General features: G+C 40.7%; 1 protein-coding gene across 1 annotated transcript in view; it reads left to right on the top strand.

Annotated features, from left to right (window-relative positions):
• LOC113160168 (dedicator of cytokinesis protein 2) overlaps positions 1-24,660 on the top strand; it is a 77,829-nt gene that overhangs the window by 9,843 nt on the left and 43,326 nt on the right. The window contains exons 16-25 of the mRNA XM_026357248.1: positions 267-370; positions 1,438-1,639; positions 2,869-2,966; positions 3,066-3,155; positions 3,366-3,466; positions 4,979-5,113; positions 8,971-9,079; positions 9,483-9,553; positions 11,410-11,516; positions 22,730-22,872. Coding sequence (XP_026213033.1) covers positions 267-370; positions 1,438-1,639; positions 2,869-2,966; positions 3,066-3,155; positions 3,366-3,466; positions 4,979-5,113; positions 8,971-9,079; positions 9,483-9,553; positions 11,410-11,516; positions 22,730-22,872 — 1,160 coding nt within the window. The remainder of the gene's footprint in view (positions 1-266; positions 371-1,437; positions 1,640-2,868; positions 2,967-3,065; positions 3,156-3,365; positions 3,467-4,978; positions 5,114-8,970; positions 9,080-9,482; positions 9,554-11,409; positions 11,517-22,729; positions 22,873-24,660) is intronic.

The raw sequence follows: 24,660 nt of genomic DNA, 5'->3' as shown, positions 1-24,660 counted from the left end.
TCCATATATCTACACCCTTAACTCCTCTCCTCCGATCCCCTGAGCACAATGTGACAATGGAAGGACCGAATGATTGGAAACGATTTGAAGAATCGCCCAAGCACCATTTCACACACAAACACACACACTTGATTATACAAATCAGCAATTCTCCTTCCTCCCATCCCTAAATTCTTATCCCTCCCTCCTCCCTCTCTTCTCCCTGATGTGTTTCTCCCCTGACCCTCTCTCCTTCTGTTTACATATCCATCTCCTTTTGTCATCAGCCAAGGACAAGAGCGAAAAGAACTTTGCCATGGCCTTTGTGCGTCTGATGAAGGACGACGGGACAGTTCTACAGGATGGACTGCATGACCTTATAGTCTTCAAGGTCAGAACCAGAAACCAATTCATCATCTTTACTTTAAATAATAAGTAAATGAGAGTAGATTCATTTAAATCATTTACCACCTAAACTCCATGTTCCTTGAACCCAGGAAAATACTGTTAGGCAACAGAGTAGCAGCTCAATGAAAGCTTTCAGGTGTTTATAGATGCAAAAGCCCCATAGCACAGTGAACCCAATCACGACAAACTGTTTTTGGAGGTAGTAGGTCAGATGAAAGTGGTAATTCATCAGCGTGTGGTTTATAGCACAACCAGTCGTTGTGATTCTTTTCGATGCACCATTCAAATCTGAATGAATGGGGAAATTTGACACTACACCACTCAATGCTATTCCTTGGCTGCTTCTGGATGTTTTTTCTTTGATATAATGAGGAGAAGTGACTTTTGAAATTACTGAAGCCTTTTGCTTGGCAGAGAAATGTTACTACCAGGAAAGTAATATCAAGAGGACTGTTGCAAACATCATCAAAGCGGACTTACATTGAGATAAATATAGTGCGTCTGCACAGGAGATTATGGCCACCCAGACAAGTTGAGTAAAGCCAAATAGATTTCCTGCCAAATGAGCCAGAGCTAAGATCGAATCCCCATATTGATTAAATGCCAAACGCAATGAAGATTAATTACTCGCGATTCACTCAAAGACCCAATGGATGGTCCTCCTGTGCCCTCTTTCTCGATTATCTCTCGTTATCCGTTCATTTCTCTCGATCCCTGTGCCATTCATGACTGCAATCTCTAGCTCACTGCTTTTTCACCAACTCACTAATTACTTAGTGGTATGGCATTAAAGAGGGCCGAGCTGAGCTTCCAGCCTGAATGAATATACAGTATGACCTCAATGTGTTGTATAAGAATGTGCAATAGTTTCAGACAAGATATGATTCTATCTTTTCAGTAGTTGATTAGTTGTTTTTGTGTTGCTCTATCTTGTCATGGATCCTCTCTTTTTCACAGTTCTAACATCTGTTCCCTCATTAACAAAGCTGTTCTGTTACCGCTGTATGTAAATCACTGGGTTAAATGAACTCCCTCACGTTGTCTTATCAGGGAGACAGCAAGCGCATGGAGGATGTGAGCTGTTACTTGTCGCTGCCCTCAACCCGCCACCCTCACGGTGACACCCACAAGGGGGCAGGGCTGAACCGCAGTCCCAGCAATGTGTCCGGTGGTGGAGGAGGCCTGTCGGTCAGCTCAAGAGACACCTTCACCATCTCCACCCTGGTCTGCTCCACCAAACTCACTCAAAATGGTAGGTGTATGTGTGTCTATGTATGTATGTATGTGGAGGCTGACATAGCTCCTTTTTGACACTGTGCTGACATTAAGCTACTCTGATGATGTAGCAAGATAAAACATGAGGCATTTGGCAACACAAATAAAGCGCTAACATTTGGAGTTACATATAAATTGACTTCTTTTCCATGCTATCACATTTTCACCTGTGTTAATATAGTTTGGTAATGAAAAAAGTTATCTTAAGCCAAATTGATAGTGGTGGTTAGTATTCGAAATGTGTCTTCACGTCTGAAAGGTCCTGGTCCACTGTGCATGTGTAATGGTCATGGGAAAGTAAGCAAAGTATGTTAGGGAAATGTGTATATACATGGGTTTCATTTGTAGGGAGTGCTGTCATTTTGTCCTACACACTCTGGCAGGCAGCCACATACCGAAGTACACATCAACATCTACAAAAGCATGCACACTTGAGACAGTAAGGTGCACCAGAGACAGGTGCAGTGCAACAGCTGTTCCTGATGAAGCCAGTCCATCACCATAATGAACATTATCCTGCAGCATTAATCACCTGTACCACATGCACACATTTACTCACACACATAGGAAAAGCACTTAAGCAAGCATGCAGAGTATTATTTGGGGCCACCCACCAGATGTGCGGCTTGGCTTGGGTAGTCAGAAATGATTGGACAGGGAAAGCGGTGGGCTTCAAGTGGGCAGCCCTACAGAGACATGGAAATCTGCCCCATGTCAAACTGTAGCAGAATTAATGATTTAAATATTCAGTCTCACTAAACACAGGAACTAATCATTATGTGACATTTGCTAGTTTGTTGTAACGCAGACAGATAAACACAGTATTTATAGTGATATAAAGCAGAAAAAAACAGCAAATCGACAGACAGACATGTTGCTAATTTCTTTTAAGTAACTGTTTCACATTGAATATAAACGCAGTGCAACAAGTTCACTTGTCTTTGCAGCATCTTAAAGTGTCAAGTCAGTAAAAGGTGAATTAAGTTGAACACTTTAAATCTATTGTGTGCAACTCAGATAGTGACATGCGCTGTCAAATGTTCAAGCGCATTTTACGGTGAAAATGTACAAGTTAGAAAATTGCATTGTCAGCTAAGAAGACATTTCTATTACAGCTGCTCTGATGGGCATCCACTCTTGATAAAGCCGATGTGTGTATTTACAGTTAAAACAGGAAAGTACTCTCTGTGTGTGTTCCCCCACTAGTGGGCCTCCTGGGGCTGCTCAAGTGGAGGACTCGACCTGAGCTCCTCAGAGAAAACTTGGAGAAACTGAAAATCATTGACGGAGAGGAGGTGGTCAAGGTCAGTGGTGTGAATACGAGGTTGCGCATGCAGAAGTGTGCACACTACACACACCTGTGCCCTCTCACTTAAGCTCTCCTTTGTCTTGCATGTGTGTAGTTTCTGCAGGACACTCTGGATGCCTTGTTCAACATTATGATGGAGCATTCTCAGACTGACAACTATGACATACTGGTGTTTGATGCCTTGGTAAGTGTGTGTTTGCCTGTTTACACAGCAAATGCTTGTGTGTCTTGTCACCAGATGCACCTGATTACTTGACAGACTGTCTGTGTCAAGTGTTACATCCCTGTGTCTGCACACTTGAGACAGATAAACACGTCTGTCAGATGATTGTATATAACTTCTACTGCTATGAAAATATATAACCCTATCTCTCTTTCTATTTCTGTCTGCCAGATATACATCATTGGTCTGATTGCTGACAGAAAGTTTCAGCACTTTAACACGGTGTTGGAAGCCTACATCAAGCAGCACTTCAGTGCTACATTGGCCTACAAGTAAGTTACCCCACAGATTAGAAACCACTTCCCATCATCTAATACAGTGAGCATCTGATTCAAAAAGCAACACATTTAATAGCACATCAGTATGCTCATGCCACCGTCCTGTTGTTGTCTTGAGAAAGCAGACAGCTCCTTATTGAATCTGGTACAGGAGACTTTATTATCAATTAAACTCACTGAGCGAGACTGGCTGTTTAAGGTTTAAATAATTTTACTGTGGGTGCTGTAAAATGCCAGTGGAGTACTTAATTTGGAGTCGGCCTGACTTTGAGGATGTTTCAGGACAGTGTTAGACTTTATATTAATAGACAAACAAATAATCTTTCTGTAAAGTGAAAATACCACCAGTGTGTCAGCAGGTTTTGCAGCGCTTGCATTTGCATTTCAAATGGAGGATTACATGATCTTTCATGATGCCATTCTTCCATCTCTTGGGAACTGTGAAATCTTTTAAATCCCATCATAAACTCAATAATGCTTTGTCATCGCGCCAAAAACAGTTGAACAGATCAGCTGAAATTACATTAGATACATGTCATTATTTTTGTCTGATGTCATATCCCATCTAATACTACTGTAAATACTGTACTACTGTGCTCCACCCTATCCAGCTACGACAGGAGGTCAGAGTATATTTACTGTATGTGTTGGATAACTTGACTGTGTTTATTAACTGTACCTCTAGTACAAAAATACATTTTACTTCTCACTGTAGCTTAATGTCAGTCTGCCTAGAAACTGAGTGACTCCTTTACACTACAAATTTGAACCGTTCATCTTTTGCTCTTAGAAATAATAAATCGTGATTTGCTGGCTTATGAGCCATGGATCAAAATAAGCCAGGGAAAGCTGAATGGTGTTAATGTTGGTCATGTTTTCCAAGCCAACCTAGTAGCAGGGATGCCAAAAGAAAATCCATGTAGGATGATTTTTTATTGTTGTGATGATCCTCCTGCCCTTTAATGGAAATAAAGGTGTCATAAAGCCAAAGTTTTTCACCCTTCGTTGACCTACAATCTTTCTTTATGTTAGTATACTTGGATTACCTGCAAGTGAGATGATGCAGAGTAATATTTTGCAGAAAAATGCTGATAGGTCCTGAACTTAGGCTGAACTCTGCTTCACACGCACTTCTCCCCAATTGCTTTAACACACTGGAATATTTTGAGGTTGTATGTGAGGTGTGCATGTGTTAGAAATTTTTTTTTATCCTGCGTCTTAGGGTAAATACTGTGTAATATCTGTGAGTTGTGTGAAAGGTACATCTGTTGTGGTGTGAAATACCTTTTTACCATTTTCCACCTCCACCTCCCTGCCAGATTTTCCCCTCCCTGAATTGTTCACTTTCACTCTGCTGCACTGTGTATTTTATGCTCTATGGAAGTGAAAAATAGAGTTGGATGATGAACTTTCCAATCTGTCGAACATTAGAAAAGGAATGACAATTCTGAGTGAATGATTCTGGCTTATTTCTTTTTTTATTTTCTCTGTATCATTCTCTCACAGAAAGCTGATGTCAGTGTTGAAGAGGTATCTGGATGTGTCCAGCCGAGGGGAACAGTGTGAGCCCATCCTCCGAACCCTCAAAGCCCTCGAGTACATCTTCAAGTTCATTGTCCGCTCTCGCATGCTCTACTCCCAGTAAGTATCTGTGTAGAGTCCCTTTGTTTGGACTAATGATTATGATAATTACTCCTAATTTCTTTTTGAACCTTCGATAATGCAAACCGAGATTCTTGAAGGTGCACCAACGCAGAGTCCACTGACACAGCATTGGCGGATTAATTGTTTTTGACAGCTTTGTGAGGAAAGCCTGCTGATTGCAGCATTAACGTTGCTAATAAGCATCGATGATGAAGTGCAGCCTTCGGGTGAGACCTAGTGACAGGACTGGGCTGCTGAATGTGCAGCCAGCTACCGGTATATGCCAGCCAGCCAAAGTTCCTCCTGGAGAGACTTATGACACCCACCGTGCTGAGCAGGGAAGAGAGCTGCGCGTCCCAAGTGTAAACAACATTTGTTAACGGCAGGGCAAAAGCTGATGCTGACAGATCAGAAACATGATCCACAGTTGTGTTAGGCACCGTGCCTTTGGCTGACGTGAACACCCACTACTGTATGTACTTTTGTGTAGGTGTGGGGTATGCAAGACACAACACTGTTTGGAAGAGAGTGTTTGTGTGTGTAAGTTTAGAAGCCCTATTGTTGTTACTGTGTGTGTAGCTTTATTGGGAACAATTTGGAGGTGATCTCTGTTTACTTGTGAGTGTGTTTTTGTCATTCAGATCACTGGTCAATGCAGGTCTATCTTTTTAATCTTCTAGAGGCCATCATGGCCTTTTGTTTGTTGAAATTGGTCTGTTTGTTTAGCGATACGGTGGGTGTGTATGCTTGTTTATTCATAGGGTGTGTGGAATTTGGTGGATGAATTGTATGGATTCCCAAGTGGATGCGCGCGTGTGTGTGTGTGTGTGTGTATGTGTTTGTGAGCATGTGTGTACACAAACCCACGCACATACATTTAAGCACACTACAAAAATGTGTCTTTGTGTGTGTGCATCGCATTGTTGCTCCACTGCTCTTGGACTGCGCTCAAGTTCCCAGCGTCCCCTGGGTTTTTCTGAACCTATAAATCTCGGTCTCCTTCTCTCTTTCTATCACTCTTCCTTTATCTGTCACCCACAAACTACCCGAGGCAGGTAACTTTTTCTGCATCTGAAGTTTTTACATCAAATTCTTTTTGTTAGGCCTTGCTCTGGCCCAAAGAAAATCAGCTATTCAAGGGACCCAGCGATGCTGAAGATGCTCTTACAGGTTCCATCATCATCATCATCACCACCATCAAGACGAACAGTCATTAATAGTTTAAGAGGCAGCATTGAAGATTTATTAGCTTGTCAAACTCCCTTCGTGCTCATACGAAGTCCATTAGGAGCATGCGATGTTTACTTCAAAAATATGTATGGCACGTTGAACCAGATTTTGCTCTTTCTTTCACCTTCTTTCTGTCCTTCATGCCTTATAGTTTTCATTCCTTCCTGTAGTCTAGTTCATCAGTTGTATCCGTTTCTTTTTTCCTTCCCTCGAGCAACTCCTGTGTTCTATATTCCTCCTTTGAGTTATCCACCTCCTCTACCCGTCCTCTTTATTTGTATCCCTCCTCTCATTTTAAGGTTCACCTTCGCTCATACTTTCATTCTTCCTCTTTGCGTTCCTCAACCTTTCCAATGGAAGCCAGATTGCTTCTTATCCTTTTAAAATGAAGGCTCTTTTCTAATGTGAAGATTTTCTCTGATATTTTACTTCGATAAAATCACTTCTGTTTCCTGTTAGATGTTTTATATTGTGCCATTGTTGCGATATCTATTCTGAGATCATTTCATTTGATAGGTCGTAATAATATAACATTAATTACATGGAAAGCTTAGACTAAAATGACATGCACGGTACTTGATTGTTGGATCCATCCCATTTGATTAACTAATCTGTGTATACTACACATATCTAACTGTCTGCATGATGCTAGAATACAACAAATATATATGCATTGAACCATTGATGCATTTACTTGTTTCACAGATAAGTCTTAAAAAGGTAATGTAATTCCCATATACTTAATGTGCAAACAGTGAAAGGATTGATGCATTTGAGCAAAGTTGGTCTCTGGATGATTATTATTGCTTGACCATGTGATACGCAGAACATCTGCAGTTCACATGTGGCCCAACCTGAGGGAACTTTGCAGTTTTGAGCAGTTTTACTGATTGGTCCATGGGGGAACTGCAATTATGCATCAAAACAAGGTGACATCTTCAACTGATTTGCACAGACAAGGATTTCATAATTCATGGGGGACATGTCAGTGTGATTGCCTTGTTGTTCTCCCCTTTCTTCTCATGCTGTACTCACCAATACATAAAGCTGAGCCATCCTCCCCCTGTACTTTACCTCCCACTCTCTGATTTCCTCAGACTTTTTCTTGGTGAATCTTGCCGCTTTCCCTCCCCCCTGCTGATTGTCATCTCTTCATCCCTCTCTCTGTTCTCCATCTGTCTTCAGCATTAGTTTGCTAAGCCTGTATGCTAGTAAAGTATTTGTATTGTTGTACTTATGTGTGGGTATTGACTGCTTGTATATATATGCATGTCCAGGTTGTGCTCATGTTTTAGTTGTACATATATGTTTTGATTTGTATTTAGGTAGAAGGGGACACAATTGATGTTCAGTATTTGTGTGGTGTGAGTACAGTGTGACACATATCTCTCTGCGCACACACGCACACACACATTCACGCACAGACAGGGCCGATGGATTAGTTAGGACAATGCATCTGTAATCATAACTGTACTCTGCAAAGTGTGCCCAGTGATAATACCTCTGTGTGTTACAGCCTAATCCCTCCCCCCACATGCTAAATTTGCTGTGTGCCACATGCTAATCCTTCCCTCCAGCTCTCATAATTTCCATTGTAATTAACAACTGCACAGCTCCACTGAATCACACAGACATGGTGTGAAGACAGATGAAGGAGAAGGGTGTAGAGATGGATAAGAGAAAAGTTTGCTAGGTGTGGAGGAAGTAGGACTAATGGGATGGTAGATGGATGCGTGGGTGTTTGTATGTGACATGAAAAGGAGCAAAGAAGATAACCCATTTTGTCAAAGTTAGTGTTGTAATAGGAGCAGTCAGTGCTCATGAGTGTTTACTTTTTGTTTGTCTACATAATACCTACCTACAAAAATGCCGCCCTGGTTTGCTGCATCACCATTATTGAATATAATGCATTGAATTGCAAGGATCTGTGTACCTCTATAATTACTTGGACTCTTAGTGTCACCATCTTGCTGATTCGCATTATGATACACTGACTTAAGTGTTAAATTGCTATGTAGCACCTTCATGTTGAATGCATTTTGAACCGTATTGAAAGAGGATGTGATTCAGTTGATGCTTCAGTTTACTCTGAGTTAGTGCAGGGAAAGCCAGCATTGGCTTGATGAAGATACCTTCAAAACATAATCATTACTAACCTGGATCCAATTTAAACTATAATGAAAAACAACTATTGCATGGAAATCGGTGTTGCAGTGGAGTGACTGATAGAAATAGTTTAACAACTGAGAAATAATTCTGTTATCAGGGTTATACGATAATTATGGACATAGGTTTGTTGTGGAGTCATTAAAATGTTTGCATATGTATTTGTAGATCTTGATAGAAAACAGTGCATAACTAAATAGTAAATAAGTTCACCTGGCCTGTGTATACAAGAGATGGCTTCAATAAGTGCTTGTTTTAGTTTGAAACAACAGTAAAATTAACCCATAGCTTATTATGATCCATTGATTTGTGTATTCACATTTACTAGATATAGTATGCTGGAAGAATCATGTCTTAAACCTTCTTTGTCTCTTGGTACAGGTTGATGTTGGCATTTCTTTCTGTCTTTCTGTTTTTCCTGTTGCGTTTGCATTGATCGATTCCTCCTACCTTCATAGGCTATATGAGGGGAAGGAGCAGGCGGAGTTTGAGGAATCGCTGAGGAGACTTTTTGAATCCATCAACAACCTGATGAGAACAGACTACACAACCACTCTGTTGCTCAGGGTAATCACATATGCTTATCCTGCACCCACACTGGATTCATGAACTAGTACTTTTCTTGACATTCTTCCCATGTTTATAGCATCATTCATTTTCTTCTTGTTTTTCTGAGTCACGTCATCTTCCCTCTCTGTGATCTCTCAATCTGGTTCAGACTACATCAGTATTCTGTTGTAGTCTTAATGCCGTCCACTTGTTCTCACTACTTACACCACCGCAGACATATATAAAGACTGAGATGCAAAGAGCTAGGTAGACAGACAAGCAGCCATGTGACAACTAAAGTGGACGCTTTCTCTCACTTATGATGAGAGCCTATTTGATTTCAAAGTCACCTTCTATTAATCAGAAACTTCCACAGGATTTCAACACAGTAATTTCACAGTGTTTACCTATATGTCATCAGGTTGCTGCTCTGAAGTACCTGCCAACAGTCCTGCATGATGTTGAGAAAGTGTTTAATGCCAAACTCCTCAGGTAAGCTTACCCTTAAACACACCCACACACAGTCATGTAGACACACACACTAGCACCTTATCTTCAGTTTCATTCAGGGACACTGACTGAGAGGATATATGGGAGCTTTTGGCTCAGCTCAAGTTTCCCTCTCGTCTTTGTTCACTGACCCCCATCCTTCTTTCCCCCCACACATTTCATCTAGATTGAGCTTTAGTGTTATTTTTTTTATCGGGCAATAAAAATCTCGTCAAAACGACATATACACAAGGACACATACTCCAAAACATTCTGCAGCTCCTCCATTTGCCCCCGAATGAACTGACAATTTCAGTGAAACCATCAAACAGAACCCATTTGAACCTCTTCTCTTAACTTTATTCACACCCTCGTGAAGAGCAAAACAACTTCAAATGGCTTCCTTGACCTCTGATTGACCCAGAATCAAACTTAGCCGGGAACTGACCTCAGTGTATATACTTCAGCTGTTGGTAGATCATTTTACAACTAGAAATTTCAGGTACATTTTGTGTCTTCTAGCAATTTTACAGTCACGCACACTATTCCAACTATAGAGCCATTGTCTTGACCTTTAGTTACATTTTCTTGACTTACCACATTCAATTTCAAACACGCTCATGTGACCCGTGTGTGTGTGTTATGCATTTATGTGTTTGTGGATTATCCACATCTGCGAGGTGAGTCCTTTGAGAGGCTTTGTGTCAGCACAGTGTCACAGAGTTGCTTCCTGTAGCACCTGCCACACAGACACACACAAGCCAGGTCGGAAGGTGATGAAGGACAGAGAGTTAAAAACCAATGCACACGCTGTATTCTCACTCTCTGTCATTCATGTTCTCTTTCATTCAAACACTTTTATTCACTCTCATTGTCTTGTCTTCACTTTTTTACATATGCTTGCACAAAAATACAGTACCTGGGTCTTACCTGGATCTGAACTTAAAAGCAAGGTGCCTATTGCATTCCTGATCAGGATTGCCTTAAGCAGGGTTTACAAAAGCAAGCTGCCTGAATTACAATTATTGCGCATAAAGTGGATCAAATCAAAAGACAAAACAAGTCTCATCTCCTGTATAGTCGCAGTCCTGCACCTTGCAAACTCACCTGTAGTGTGATCCACAGAGTGGTACAAGCACAAACATTATCAACTATCAGTGTGTTGGTGTTTGCTCTCCATGTCCTTTGTATGCCCATAGGGTAAACACTGACATTTTGGGTTTTAATTAGATTCAGCTCAAATGATTAGTGGGCCTGATAAGTCTGCACTGAGCCTCTGTGCCCCAGCCTGTCCTTGTGCCAGCTGATGCACACCAAAAGTCATACAAACCTCTTTGTTGTATTTGGGTTTGGGAGCAGAGGTGGTGCATTTCATCCTTTTATGCCATTATTGTAAGTGCTGTTGCAGCATGTGTGGCATAATTTAAGAAGACAAAGACAAACTGAGAGACAGGTAAAAAAAAACTGAGACAGATGGTTCACAATGCTCCCAGCATTCAGTCTTTATAAGAGGCATAAGGGTTGCAACCAGCACATTTAATTATTCTAAAATTGAATTTGGGGCGGGGGGGTGAGTCAAACCTGTGTCTTCATTAAAGTGCATTTAGGCTTCGGCTCATTTGTTTTCATGCAGCATTCCCTCACTCACGTCTTTGCTGCACTCTGAAACACCCACTGCAATTTGTACTTGCATATTTTAAGGAAACTGTTTTAAGGGAAAATGTTCAAATGTTGACTTACTAAGGTAGAGTTGTGTATTTATTCTTTGAATCAGAGCCAGCAGAATTTTATTTCGGACACTTACAGTGTGATGATCTTGATGATTATTTATTGCAATCTCCTTTGCTTTCTCTCCCCAGTCAGCTGCTGCATGACTTTTATTCCTCCATACCCCCCGACAAACTCCAGAAACAGAAAGTATCCTCCATGACGGAAATTGTCAGCAGCCAACTCTTCCAGAAACAAGGTACATTTTTCCAGTGACAGACCTCAACACTGAACCACCAAGCAATAACACACTTAACGGTTGTCTGAAGAACCACCCACAGATGTGCACAGTATCAAACAACTGCCAAACCTTTCTCTATGAAATCTTAGCATTCTTATGTGAAGATTGAGATCGCATGAAAAGGGTAAGAATCAGTGAGTAATTCCATCAATAGTGCTGTGTAGTCAGCTGCTCCCACTGTACTTGCTGAAGTTTTAGCTTGATACCACTTTGGTACTAATATTAAAAACAGTACTATTCCATTCCCAAGGTGATAGTAAAAGGATATTTTTGTATATGCATGTTTTATTTGAGTAGTGCAGGATACAGGTACATTCAATAAGGGAAATTTGACTTAATCATCATTATTTGTTGTTTGTAAATAACTAAATTTTGCTAATTGACTTGTTTATTAGATTAAATAGTGAACAATGAACTTACCTCAAATGATCTCCTGCATCTACCAATATTTAAATTACAACATATTTAAGAGATATTTTGCCAAACAATCTTTTGGGCTCGAGGTATTTTCTATTCAGGAGAAGAAAATAACATGGATATTTTATATCCGAACACAAAATTACTCGGCTGCTTTATTCACCTTCACTGAACAATCTGTGCAATGGAACCCAATCAGAAACCATCTGAGGAAAATCAGCACAAGTGGCACCTATTAATACACTACTCCACTGATGACAAAGGCCACTTCAAGTCACTCTTGCTGAGATGAAACTATCTTGAGGCTGAAATAACATTGCCCTAAACCTATACTTGCTAGTCATTAGCAGTATTTGATTGTCCTTGTAATGTCCCTCTGCACCCAGACTGAAAATGTCCATCAGCTTCATTGCGAGCACCATTCACGCCTCAGTAGATATTGGTGGTGAATATAGAGAGAGATAAGTGTTATACATATTAATGTCACAGGTGACACCTGCTGCCTGCCAGTGGAGAAGAAATTATATCTCTCAGTGTTTGAGGTAGATAAGACATAAAGTGTTTTCAGAAATCTGCAGCTTCACTGTCATTAATTTGTCACTTTTCTCACCATGTCTAATCGGCTTTTAAATGATTTTCACTAGATTTGGCGTAATTGCCAGGGACACGTGATTTTGTCTGTATCATACCTATAAAGTGCACTACACAACAAGGATTACAACACACTGTGCTGATCTAAGTCCATCCTGTACCTCTCCTCAGCCCTATTATGTCTTTTTAATTTGCCTCTAGTGGGTTGGCAAGTGGTGGTTTCCCTGCAGAGGACCACACAGTGATGGACAGAGTGTGCTAATGTTGTGGTGCTGTATAATACAGACTCGATAATGGGGCCCATAATCAGGCTTCTGAAGCACAAACTGAAGAACTGTAGGAGTAGTCTGTGAGTGACTATTGTCGACCGAATTTGGTTTGAGATAGAAATTGACCTGAGTGGGTCTGAGATTGGACCCATGCTGGGCTGTTCGACGCAGATTCACTCACATCATTGACACACTCCAAGTGCACAAGAACGCATTCTTCTTCACAAACTGCAATATGTATTTATTTGCCCGGGAGTCACTGATGCCACTGTATGTGGGTGTGCATGTTTTTGTGCTTTTCAATGTTTGTGCAATGGTGCATGTTTAATAGGTGTGTGCATAGAATGTTGTTTTTGCCCAGTGTAGCATTGGATCCACTCATCAGTCAGTCGCTGCCTGCCAAGTCGGTAACCGGTCCAGGATATGGTCCTTTGATATTGATTTTGGCTCAGGCGATTGATTCCCAAGAGGCCCAGACGACAGACCTATCCCTCTGGCTAGCTGTCAACACGCTCAGAGTCACACTCTGTCACCAGGAAAAGAAGGGGAGAGGGAAGAAAGTGAATGAAAGTAACAGGAGAGGGAGTGATGGGAATGTCAGGTAGAAAAAGAGAGCAGGATAAAGAGAAAAAGAGCAAAGGAATGCAGGGCCTCATGTCGAAATGCTACATGCCAACTTTAGCAAAGACCTCTAAATTACCCGTTAATATGTGAAAAGTAGGTGACTATCCTGCGATGATTTTAGAAGATTCAGAAATAACTATAAGTGTGAATTAAAGGCTTCACGTGCGTAATGATGCAGATGGAGTCAGGTACCTGTATAGAAGAGACAAAGGTGGTAGGAACATACAGAAGAGGCAGTGTGAGAAAAAGAGAGAGCAATGAGACAGGACAGAGAAAGACTTTCTGAAAAAAAAAAAGGAACTGAGAAGATAGGAAGTGGGGATGACAAGAGGATTGGTAATAGAAGGACACAGGCAGAAAAATAAGCAAATACATGGGAAATGAAAAGCAGAAGAACTGGGAAGAGACACACTATGACTGAAGAAGAAGGAAGCAGAGATTTGAGACATATAAAGAGAGAACAGGTGGATGGTGGTGCAGCGAGAAAACAAAATTGGGAGAGTGGAAAAAGTGAGTTTGTGTGAGAGAGACTGGCCTTGTTCTCCAGAAGTAATTAAAGTCACACACAGTCTATCAGTAAACCAGCAGACTGTTGGTCAGCGACACCTAGCCCATGTTCGGCTGTCTTCTCCCCACATCCTCTGCTGTAGCGCTTATTTATTTGTTCATTTTTTTTTTTTACATTGATCCAGTCCATCTCAATCCCTGCCTCACCAAATCGGGGCTGACAGCGTAATTGAGATGCATCGAGATGCTAATCAGAGCGCTTGTGTGCAAGGTTTCCATTCATCCAGCCGGCTGAAATATACAGCTGAGCTAAATTATATATTTATATTGGCTAATGGCCTCTGGTGTGCTATCACTGTACAGGAATACATATTTAATAAACCTGCATATCTGTCTGACTGTCTGAGAAGACCTGTCAAGCTTGCTCTCCAGGGAGAAGAAGTTGGGTGATGGAGGGGTTTGGTGCGCGTGTCATTGTGAGATCAGTTGCTTGTTCATATTTGACTGAGTGAAAATTGACATGATCTTGGGATCATTTAAGAGATCTTTAAATTTGTTAGTGTTTATTTTAGAAATAAATAACATTAAATCATTAATAATAAAAAAATATGGGTGGATTGGATTTTAAAAGTGCAATTTGCAATTCAAACACACTATTTAACTATTGTTTTGAATTGTTTCAATTACTGGGAGGTGCACAATAAATAATATACATGCATTTGCACCACTGTCTATTTCTTAAAAACTATTACAAAAATATTTTTTGACTGCCTTCACTACGAGTTTTACCCAAACTACAAAGCTTCTTCTTCAGCTGTAGTTTTAAATGGATTTTTGTGTGTGTGTTTGTGTCCAATGTGCTGATTTTGTTTGTCCATTTGTGCTTGGCTTCCTTATGATTAGCTGCAACCAGCATTGGAGGGATGGGATTATTTTTCTCTTACTCAAAAGTCCTCCTCTGATTTATTCAGCATATACTCATGGGATTAAGAGTCCTGGCAAACATATACTGCATACACACACACACAAATACACCAAATGCCCACATGCACATGCTGGCACACATGCGCAGATACAGATATGTGCTTCCTGTCATGTGCGCTAATCTGGTTTTGAGACCAAATTAAATTTACGAGGTGCATTATGGCTCATTTTACGCAAATTATGTCGTCAGGGAATGAGTGTGACAGCTTGAGAGCATCAACGCTGATAAAGGGAAAGAGGAATGGGAGATCAGGGAGTGCAAAGAGCAACGGGACAGAGGGATGAGTCTGTCATTTTGTTTGCCCACTCATTTCCCAAAGCTGGTCAAAGTCCCTGATTCAATCCACTAACCCTCTATATCTTCTCAGCTTGGCTACCACATCCCCTCCTCCATCTGTACAGCTGGTAAAAAGACTGCAGGCATGTCACGTGTCTTGTTGTACATATTAAATAAATTTAAGGGGACTTATGACATGATACAAAAAAAAAAAAAAAACCCTATAATGAATAATGCAATATCTTTTTAAATTACCACATCAATCTATATAAACAGCAGCAATCTCTTTAATTGCTTGCATTTACTGCAGTGCATTTTACAGTATGGTTAACAATGTTCACACTCAAGTCTATATTTCTCCTGCTGCGATTACTTAATAGATGCATGCCAGTACTGGATGAATGTGGATGACTAATGTACTGTACAGTTATTATCGTCAGGATTTAATCAGGGCTGAGTGATCTCAATTGTCCCCATACCAATCAGCATTAGTGACAGGTCACTTAAGGCCCCAGTCATAATGACGCTGAATGTGTTTGGCTTCTCGAGCTTTAGTCCAAGCACAAGCTGTCTATGAATATAGATACTCAATTGGTATTGTAGAAGTCAGATGTGATATACTGTAAAGGGTGACTCTGAGGGATTGCAAGTGTTTACGTGCACTAAAAGCCACCAGTGTTTATTGTAATGTATTTCTCGTAGCCATATTCTCAAAAGCAGCTGGTTGAGCTGTCATTTTAAAGCTGTAAGCTTCACTGCTGCTCAGAAAGTAGCAGTTTTTTTGGTGGTCCGCTAAGCCCCTTTGTGGGCATATGCTCCATCCTTTATTATATAGACATATTAAGAGACAAGCATTTGAAACATAGATAGTCATATGCCTGCCGTGTCCCCTTAGGCTGTCTCAGTGTGTATCTCTCTTCTGCTCCACTCTTGCTTCCTAAAGTATCTTTGTTTACTGCATCTCTCCTCTCCTCTCCTCAGCCCCCTGCTGTGCCAATATATCATTTAATGCTGTTACGTAGCATTAACTTTTGTTACATCACATTAAGGGTTTGTGCTGTGTCTTACTGTAAATATGTAATAGTGAGATCCTACTCACAAACACCCCCCAACAAAATAAAATAACTGCCTGTCATCACTTGGCAGAATTATAAATGTAAATTGGGTCCAGCCAATGGTGTGCATATGTGTGTATGCTCATTACGTGTGTGTTTGGGTATTTGGACAGCAGAGGATTCACCTGCCACAAATGATTTTTAACAGTTTTAACAGCTGAGCGTACAGTAGAGCTGCAGGTTGATGGTTCCGTGAGGTTAATGAGAGAGAGGTAGTTGCTGTCATTCAGTCTCTGTGGAGATGACAGTTTGGGAGGTTGTGGATGAAACAGTGGCAGAAAACAGGGATGGATGAGACTAATGGAGCAAAGTGAATGGAGTTTAATCATTTTGGGAAATGCTTCAGTCTCACACTCTCTCTCCATCTCATTTATATTCTGATCCATGCTCGTGTCTGTGGGGTGGTCTCAATGGAAGCTGAATGCAGACAAGAACAGTAGAGGGACACAACGACAAGTGCATCAACACACTTACCCGCTAATTTGTAAGGTACAGGTGCTTTAATGTTAACTAGAAGCAGGAGAAACCTGACAGAACAGCTTGGTGCTGTCTATACAGATCTGTTTCTCTTGTAAAGCAAACTAATATTTCTGGCATTGTTTAAATCTTAATGATCTCCATTGGGAATCTGGGTCATTATACAGCAGCAGTGATAACAGTTGCAGTGGATGGCATTGATGAGATTATGACACATTATTGGAACAGTATCCTGGAGATAATATAATAATATAACATGAATAATATGAATTTACAGATTGGGCTTTCACTGTACTCAATTGCAACTAAGTGAATTTAAAAACGTAGGTACAGTATAAGTCATCGATTACTGCTATCAGTCTTCCCATCAGTCAAAACAGTGAGATGGGTTGCCACAAGGCATTCGTGTACCATTGATCTACCTTGGTTACATGTAAATTGATTAAAACTAATGCTCTAGCAGCTGACTAATTGGTCAGTCACTTTAATAGTCATATTAAAGATGGAGCAGAGGAGAGAGGCAGCGAGCAGGGGTGGCAATTAGTGGGTGACTCATAGCGAGTGACTAAGGCAGGTGAAAGAAAGAAAAAAGAAAAATTACACGCTGTTTGAAATACAGGGTTGAATAAATAAAAGCTGCATCTGGAAGCAAAGCTCAAGGGATTATATTAACAATACCTAGCAGTGCTTGATATTTTTGCAGCAAATGTGTGTTTTGATGGTTAAACCTGACTATCGAGTCCAGTTCCCTCTGGACTAATGAACAAAAATCAGCCCGTACTATGCTGTAAATCTCTACTGCATTGTTAAATTCTTGTTCAGGTAGGTTCAGTCTACTGTGTGTGTGTGCACGCACGCATATGAATGACAAAAAGAAAAGCTGTTCTACTCAAGACAGAGCCCTGAACTATTATTGTGTATTGTGTGTTGTTTTGCTGACAGAATTTGTTCTGCACCAGGTGTTATCAGCATCCTAGTGAAAACCACCAATCATCATTCACTGATGCACTCTATCAACTGTAAGTTATGAGCCCATGCTTGTAGGAGAGCACTTATTCAAACAGGCAAGACAATTTTATACATTTCTGTGAAAAAAAATATGATCCTACTAAACCATTTTGAGACAGCTTTCTTACTTTTACAAATCACACATGTCAAATATATTTTATCACCACATCATATCAGTTATATATATAGTAGAGAGAGGGAGAGAGAGCTGCAGAGAGAGGTGTGAACTAACAAGCAGAATATGAACAGAGAAAATGTAGGTCTTTAAATTTCAAATGGAGCAGTGGAAAAAAGTGAGGCAGGAGAAAAATGAAACATGTACGGAAAGTGGATGAGCGGCGACACCCACAGTGTCCAGCAGAGATGGAAAACCTGCTGAGGGAGACGTTTAGTTATCACAAAGCAGGAAGACACTTGGCTTCGTCCCAACTGCCTCTCAGCTCAGACGATTTACTTGCCGTCCCTCCTCCAAACTTTCTCATTATCATCTTTCCTGTCATTCCATCTTCCCCAAAGCAAGAGACGACAACGAAAAGGGAGGGAAGAAACGGACGAAGAGATGGAGGAAGACACCTCTGATTTAGATGCCTCTTGGAAACTGAGATTGCATCTCATTATCATGCGCTATAGTTTATTGTGTTTGGCTGTCAAGTTAAAAAACGGAGAACAGAGAAGGGATGAGCTGGCTGCTGAGCCATCAGAGCTGCTCTCTGTGTGGTGGCCTGCCAGCTCTGGCGGCTGTCTGCTCCCACAGACTTGGTAACCCAAACACATAACCACACTCTTACACAGGCACAAAGAAATTCCAGCTCCTACACATCAAATAGCGACGAAGCTCCAAATCATTCACAAAAAAAAAAAAAAAAAAAAAAAGAGGTTAGGTGGGGTGGGGGGCGACAATTCACACTTGGGCACGCAGACACACATCGGTATTAATAATCAAAGGCTGAGATTATGTGTAGAATAAATAGACATTTTGAATTGAATATAGATGAGTACTTGAAGCTCTGTTGGTATGCCTTCAGAATATGTTGTGCGGTGTGTGTCAGTGTGTATTTCTGTTTCTGTGAACAAGTGTGTATATGTGCACACGGTACTAGATGAAAGCTAGATGAGAAAAAGTTAAAATGCATCCTGATGTTTGTTTTAAGACCTTGATTTTCATTTGTCTGTCAGTGCCTGTTGGCGATGCTTTCTTCCACAGTATGAATGAATTGATTTACTGTGTTGTTGCACCACAGGCTATAACACACAACATGCAACCAAATCACACAGGCAAGTGGAGCATGGTAACACAGGTGTGCATTGGAAATTGCAGTCAATGGGGCATTAACCAATTTTATCATTGTGTGTGTGTCAAACTGTATTTTTTTCCATTACAAAACAGATTGGAATTTTTTTTCTTCATAAGCCATGTCAGACATTTTCAAATATGACTAAAAAGCATCAACATGAAAAATGCTGCATCAGTTCAAATTCCTTCTTGCTGTCTTTTTTTGCTTCCACTACTCGCCATCTTTTAGGCTGGTATGTTACAAAGTAGTCACAGTTACAGCAAACAGAACTCTGCAAAGTGGTTTATGGTAATGAGATTTGGGCCATAACTAGTGCTAGACTGCCATTCCTAGTAAAGGATGCTGAATTTGTACACAGGCAGAGAGGCTCAACAAGAATAAAGCTAAAGCTGATAGCACAATACTATGAAAACGAGACATCCAGCTGGCTGGCTGGCATTTTTACCTAAAAAGCTTAGTTGGTGAATTAGAGTGATTACAGACAGAGCAATATTTAGTAGTAACAGGAAGGTAAGAATTGGGAATCACAAGAAAAGGTGTGGCACAGGTCAGTGAAGAAGAAAAAACAAAACAGATTGACAGCAAAAAGACTGAGACAGTGAGAATAGAAACTGGAAACACAAGTATAGAAATAACAGGTGATGAAATTAAGGGAAGAAATGAAGACAGCCACAAGGAGGAGGGATTCCATAAGGATATTAAATGTGCAGGTTTTGCACATAAGAACTCAACAGATTGACATTTGTAGATCTGTCGCATTTGTGCAAAGGTATTAATCTCATTTTGTCAGCAAGTCACTTCTTTTTTCAAGTCAAGACAGTAGCATGCATTATCACACCTCTAATTTAAATGAGTCCATATAATAAAGGCAGTTTCTATATAGACAGACTACTATTAAATTAGAGTACCCTGAAGGTTTTTCTTTGGAGAATTTTGAAAGAGCAAAATTACTCGACAAGGGTTATCGTGTAGCCAAAGTGCCCAGAGCAAGAAGAAGCAGTGATTTGAGTTGTCCTAAACACATGGTGTTGACCATGGTGTAGTTGGTTTTCTGGGATCTGAGAAAGCTACCATTCAGACTGAAGCAGCAGATATTAATATTCCTAATGTTATTCCAGACCAGACGAGGCGCAGCAAAGTTAAAGGTGCTGTTCCGCATCAGTGACTGAAGACTATCAGCCACAGAGTTTGCTGCCTGTAATTCATCACTTTTGATCATATGCTTATTTTCAAGAGTTTCCAGGTGGGATTAGAAGTGAAGGACAGACAGTAAACAGACAGTAAACACCCTGACAGCGCCATTAGAGTAGGAGGACACTGCAGATGAGAGTGATATCAGGGTGCTCGTTGTTTCCTGAATTGTAAGATGAGAAAAAAGCTGCTGACTAAGCTAAAGTTGTTGTTTTTTTTTGTCTGCTAACACAAGCTGCCAGAAGACCATGAGCCCCTTTCTCTATTTCCATCTCTATTCAAATCGCTGAAAATAAACAGTCTTCCAGTGTCAGGACAATGAAATTGCAGCCGTCTGTAGAACAGAACAAACAATCCGAGTGCCTGCTACCTGACTGTTGCTGAAAGTTTATTAAGAAAATCGCCACACAGCTCTGTACATGGACCTTGAAACTTGCTGTCATGGTTATTTTTTTCATTATGCCCGACTCCTGACACAGTAAAAACAAAATAGCGCACAATCACACCACAGGCTACCTTTTCACCACCTCCATATCTGCTCTCTATTTCACTTTCACTCCCAAAGAAACATGTTGTACACAGAAATATCAGCTGGATTTATTTCTTAGATCAATAGAAATAAAGAAACACGTTGCTCTGGGGTCATTTCACCAGGGAATGGTGTTCTCCACGGGTTTAATAGCATATCCAGCCACCGGAAGGCAGATGGATTAATTCTCAGGCTTGCACACCCAACAGTATTGCTTTAAAACAACTCATTGTATTCTCTGTCTGAAAGGATGAAAGATGATGAGTTTCTGCTTTGATGGATTAACCAGGTTTAGCAGGTTTTCAACTAAAATACAAATCTGGCAGCATCTAGTAAACCACCCTCTTCCTCTCTAACAGCCACAGGACTTCTGTTGCTTTATTCTGACAAAGGAACAAATTGATTTAAATGACATACTATCAACATACTAGTTTAGTTTGTTTCTCCCTCTCATTCTTAAATTACCTTACTCCTCCATCTCCCCCTCTCGTCATTTCTTTGAGTCATGGAGGGCATTCAGTGACTCATGCGCCCACCCCCACCCCTCAACCCACCCATCAATCCTTCCTCCCTGCATGTTTGTGTGATTGAGTGAGTGTTGTGATGGGGGTCCACTCAGCAGGCGCATAGTCTTGGTGCAGTTACTAATGTAACTAATGAGCATCAGCCCAAATGAGCTTTTAATGGGCTCTGTCTACCTGCGGCTAAAAGAGAGGGATGAGGCGGAGGGGGTGGAGGGCCGGAAGATGGAAAACGATAACGACAAGAACGGGAGAGGTCAAATTAAATCAGTAGAAACAATAAGTATGATTATTTTCATAACATATTTTATTGTATACACACTTACTTTTAACTGTAGTGCATACTTTGTTTTGCTCGCACCTCACAAAGGGACTGTGTCCTTTGACCCTGGAACAGGACAGGGATTCCCCATAACATTAATAGAGAAGAGCAACTGAGGAGGAAGCGAACAAAATAATGTGTTATATATATATTGACTGTTGTGGGACAGTAAAAAATATGTTGATTGGTTTAAAAATGTTATGTTGCATTGTCTTAGCATCAGTTGAAGCTAGTTCTATCTTACAGTCTTTAAATTACTTAGTTGAGAAGATTTATGACACATTAAAAAAAAGAAAACATTTTTTTTTTATTGCTTCAGCTTCTAAAGTTTCACATCCTTTAATTTACTCAGACATGCTTCTACTTCACTTCTCACTAAAGCATGTTTCTTAGTGCTGAGTTGACTTTGGACAAAAGATAGGTTCATATCCATGAAGGATGGACAACAATGTGTTTTTGAAATTTATCAAACTGTTTTCTCACTCAACACATGTTCCACACTTTGACTTCTGTAATTACTCATGATGTATTACACATGTGGTCAATTTAACACATTAATTGACTGAGAGCAAAATGTTAAAATGTGGTGATTGATGTGTTGACTCCGTGGCTGACAGAGCAGCAGACATGCATGGAAGTGTAAATATACGCTTGATTGATATCCCTCCATTGTGCTGTCGGGGGTTAGGGTTGAATTTCTTCTGCAGGGTGTAGTGGCATCATTACTCATAGCTGTGTGGGTGCAGCTGTCTCCCCAGGTGCTGCACCGACTGATGTAAAGGTCTGGGGTTTACACTTTGAAGGGGTTTTCAGAAAGGAGGTACATTAAAGTGAATCTTGATGATGTGATGTTGAAGTTTGTTTTTAAACTTCAACATCAGCCTTTAATACGCTGTCTCACACCATCTCATCTTTTATACAGACAAATTTTCCCTATTTAGATTTCAAAGAACAACTTTCTCCAGTTACCATGTGTGAATCTGCTAATTAAACAGGACATTACATCTTATAAAACCTGACTGTGTGTGCTTTGATTTTCCTCAGAGTGCCGCGATGTGTTGTTACCCATGATGCTGCGGGAGTTGAGCGGGGCGCTGGCCAGCATGGCTGATGGGCCTCATGATGACAGGAGAAACAGTTTGGAGCTGCTCAACAACATCCTGGAGGTCCTCAGCAGAGACAACGTGGTGAGACACGCAGCACTGGTTCATAGTAAAAGACACACATGCAGCTCACATTCATTGAACTGCATTCTGGGGGATTGTTTTCAAGGACTGAGACATGCACAGATATGCATTGACACCATGCGTATTGGAGTCTGACTGCTTAAGCACTTATGGATCTGACTTCAAGTGCAGTTACTTTTAAATGAGAAGCGGTTCTTGAGGACAACTTGCTCTGTGTTATTGCATATAGCACCAACCAACTTAACCACAGACTGAACCTGAGGCAAAATATAAAGTTCCCCCTCTTCTTTCATTTTGAGGTTGAGGCTGTTCTACTTAGTATGTAAATAGCACTTCCACTTAGTAGCTGTGGAGCTAAAATGTTTTTGTGCATTTGTGTGCGCGCCTGTGTATTTTTCTTTATATAACGGCGATTTACATTTCCCCGAGATGTAATCAAACGTTAGAAGCAAACAACATCGGATCCCGAGTGGTCACTTGAAGTGCATTTGATGTGACTCCTTCTGAGGCCAGTTTAGAGTTTGTCTAGACACAATATGCATCTAAAGAAAGATCAGAACAGCTGTGGTTGAACAGCACTGGCTGGGTCGGGTTGAGGTTGAGGTGTTTGACAGACCTGTCAAACACAACTATGCAATATCAAAATGATCCAGCCCATACATTAAGACGTTTCCTTTCTCTTTTTTAGCATCATAGTGTGAATTTCAAGTAGCCCTGAGCTCTGTGCCAGTCCAGAGGAACTTGTCTCCTAAACATTAAAGTTAATAGCCTTAAGCTGTTTTGTCTTTCAGTCGTGGAATGAAGCAGGCCTTGACCAATTACAGTGTAAGTGATTCGGTTTCATGTGTGTTGCTGCATGTTAGTCTGTTGAAACAAAATCCAGTTTGCTCCCAAAACAACTGAACAACTTTCATACACACACTCAACAAATACATCACTAGTATCTAGCCACAGGCTTTTTAATTGCTGCTCCCAGTTGCTGACAGCGTGCTGAGTCTTTGAAGTGAAGGTATGGCTTTTTTTCAGCTTTATTTATTTGGATACCACTAATGAAGCATGAGCCAAGTGAAGAGAGACAGTGAGAGAAATAATGAATGGACTGGAGTGAATGTGATTAGATGAATTTGCATCACAAATGTTACAAGGACATGACAGGTACAAATACAACGATGTGTGGACGACAAACCCAGTGACGCACAGACTCATACAGGTTTTCTATCAAACTAGGTGAGGCCTGAAGTCAGCTATCAGAGCAATGACTGCAAATGAAAGTATTAGCTGCAGCAAGCTGTCTGAATTCTGTTTAAATGTTAAGGACACTTTCAGAGTGAGCAGTGGCTATGATATTTAATCCTCAATTTGACTACACTCAAGTAAGTGCGTTTAAAAAATAGCTAACACACTTATACAGATTTTCACAAAACCTAGGGACAGATGTGATATCTGGCTGAAAAAAAGATAACTATGAAGGATTAGTTTTTAAATACATGAGGGGAAAAAATGAACAAGAGCACTAAAGGACTGAGAAATGAAAACTGCTCATGGACATTCAGGGAGGATGAAAAACAAATGCATAAACAGACAGCGAGTTAATGGCTAAAGAGACTGAGGGGAAAATGTTTATTTCATAGACAATAAGCTGGACCGAAAACAATACAGGGAGTTGATGACAGTTTGAAATGAAGGCGAGGGAGAGAAGAAAACAGGTGGGAGAAGTTAAAACAAAAACGGGAGAGGAAGTAGGAAGAGGTGATGGGGGACACTCTCCACCTCTTTTGTTCCCTTTCT

The sequence above is a fragment of the Anabas testudineus genome, chromosome 10, assembly GCF_900324465.2.
Source record: "Anabas testudineus chromosome 10, fAnaTes1.2, whole genome shotgun sequence".
NCBI lineage: Eukaryota > Metazoa > Chordata > Actinopteri > Anabantiformes > Anabantidae > Anabas > Anabas testudineus.
The sequence above is the reverse complement of the archived record's forward strand: the minus strand, read 5'-3'. Positions and strand labels throughout refer to the sequence as shown.